This window comes from Centruroides sculpturatus, unplaced genomic scaffold, assembly GCF_000671375.1.
Source record: "Centruroides sculpturatus isolate CEXI.00-Female unplaced genomic scaffold, Cexi_2.0 scaffold6297, whole genome shotgun sequence".
In the NCBI taxonomy this organism is placed as follows: Eukaryota; Metazoa; Arthropoda; class Arachnida; order Scorpiones; family Buthidae; genus Centruroides; species Centruroides sculpturatus.
This window is the reverse complement of record NW_019390383.1, coordinates 833-3,248: the sequence shown is the minus strand read 5'-3', so window position 1 is coordinate 3,248 and position 2,416 is coordinate 833. Positions and strand designations below refer to the sequence as shown.

General features: G+C 25.0%; 1 protein-coding gene across 1 annotated transcript; it reads right to left on the bottom strand.

The window, feature by feature from the left end:
• Positions 1–826: 826 nt before the first annotated feature.
• On the bottom strand, positions 827–2,072 carry LOC111617464 (myosin-9-like; the record flags this gene model as incomplete). The annotated part of the gene is made up of 4 exons (XM_023358747.1): positions 827–964; positions 1,042–1,248; positions 1,440–1,652; positions 1,914–2,072. Coding segments are annotated over 4 exons (702 nt in total), but the record flags the coding sequence as incomplete, so codon positions are not given.
• Positions 2,073–2,416: the final 344 nt, after the last annotated feature.

Here is a 2,416-nt window from a genome sequence, read left to right as displayed (position 1 = left end):
TCAAACTCCATCATAACAAATCCTATATGGATATCACAGAATATATGAACAGAAAACACAAGATAAGAAAATAAAAAATTAATATATTTTCTCCACTTGCTAATGCTTAAAGATTTATGAATAGTCATTTGTATGAACTGTAAAACACTTAAATTAATATAATATGTTTTAAAGATTTTTATTATCTTGAATTCATTAATTTTACCCTGTTGCATTTAAATTACAAATTTGAATCAAACTAAAAAAAAAAAATATTTCCTAAAACTAATTTTCTCATCATTTTGTTTTACATAAGTAATATTTATATGAATTTTTGGCATTTTATATATACAATAATCTCATGTTTGAAGAACACAACTAGTTGTAGTGTCACATGTTAACTGAAATTCTTATTAATTGAATGGGATATGAAAAACTGATTCTAGGAAACAGAATTCTCTTTAAATTACTCAAAACATTTCAATGCTTCTTAGAAGATGAACTACATTCCATAATATGTCAGGAATTTCTAGTGATAGATTCACTAAACTTTTTACCTTTACAGTTCTGGAAATAAGAATAAACCAATTACATGACAAATCTTACTAACACTATTCAAAATTAAGTGATATATCAAAACTATTGCAGAGTGTCCATACAACAACACTATAAATGCATAGTGCTCAAAAACCTGCTTTAACCCAAACCATTCTTTCTAGTAACTATCACTTGAAGGTAAAAATGACCTTAAGCAGTTTAAAAAAAAATTTCTGTCTGTCAAATAAGGGGCTACTGTGATAAATTATATACACATTAAATAAGGAGCTACAAAATTAGTGTGTAAATATTAAAATAATTTATATTAAAAAAATTTCCTTACTTGAGTTTCTGCTAGTTGAGATTCCAAGGCACTTGTGCTTTTGGCTGCTTGAGTTGCTTTTGTGTCCAGCATTTCAAGTTGTGCACTTACAGCTTCTAATTCAGCCTATAAAAAATTAGTTTTATAATATTAAATGAAATCTTATGTAACAATAAATTTAATTACAAACATTAATATCTTACCTGTAATTTCTGAATTCTTTCAGCAGATTCAGATTTATTACGTTCTGCATCTGCTAATTTAATACTTAATTCCTGGACTTGAGATTCAAGTTGTTTTCTTTTGCGTTCAGAATCTTGCCTGGATGCTGTAAGTGTATTTATTTCATTTGCCATTTCAAAATTTTCTGTCTCAAGATTGCTTTTAGCTTTTTCAAGTGCAGCTCTTGCCTAAAACATTAAATTCATAGTTTAATTTCAAATATAATAATAATAAAAATAATAATAATGATAAAATATTAACAAATAAAAAAAAAAGAATTAAACAGATGTAAAGAAAGTCTTGTGCCATTTACATTATACTTCATTGTGAAAAATAATCAAATTTTTAATTATAAAATCAGTTTTTATGTTTTACAAACCTTTTTAACAGAATCTAATTGTTCATTCAACTGTTCAATAGCTTGATTGTGTTTTTGACGATAATCAACAATTTGTGCTTCATGAAGAGCTGCTTCATCTTCCAACGACTTCTTTAATAACGCTATTTCTTTTTCTCTTTTGGATCTTAATTCTTGTTGGGCTGCTGTTGAATCAAGAGAATCTAATAATTCAGTCTTCAAGGCTTCTAATTCCTATTTAAAATATTTTTGTTCATTATAAAATTCATCTGAAACATTAATTCTACATTTAAATATTATAATTACAACATTAAAATATATAAGTCGTTTTTAGCCCATCCGTAAATTTGGAAAAAATTATTAATTTTGAGTTTTATCATCATTTTTTATAATAAATTAAATCTATTTGAAAATATGTTTTTAAAAACACATGTATTTAAATTATCTTAAGTATTAAATACAAAGTTTAATTTTTATCATCAGTAATATTAATACCTCATGTAAATCTCTCTTTTGTTTTTCTGCTTTGGCACGAGCTAATCTTTCAGCTTCTAAATCCTCTTGAACTTCAGACAATTGGCTTTCAATTTCACGAAGTGTTTTTTGTGCTTGTGCTTTAGCAACAGCCTCTTCATCACATCTATAGGATTTTAAATAAAGTNTTTACAGTTTTTTTTTTTTTTGTTAGAAGTTAAATTCAAATTTTATTACTAAGTTTTCCAAAATATTTTACTTTTAGAATTAATATTTCAGCAGTTTCAATGCTTTCTACATAATTTTTTCAGAAACATATTATTAAATTTGATTTTTTCTCAGAATACTAATATTCCATAATTTAATGTTTATAATGTTAGGATGCAAGGGTGCTTCAAAATTAACATATTCTCATTGTAAATTGAATAAATTTAAATATTTTCATTGTAAATAAAATTGATTTTTATAAATCTGAAAAAAGTAACAAAACTCAAAAATGTTGCTTCTGAAGAATAGATAGCTTG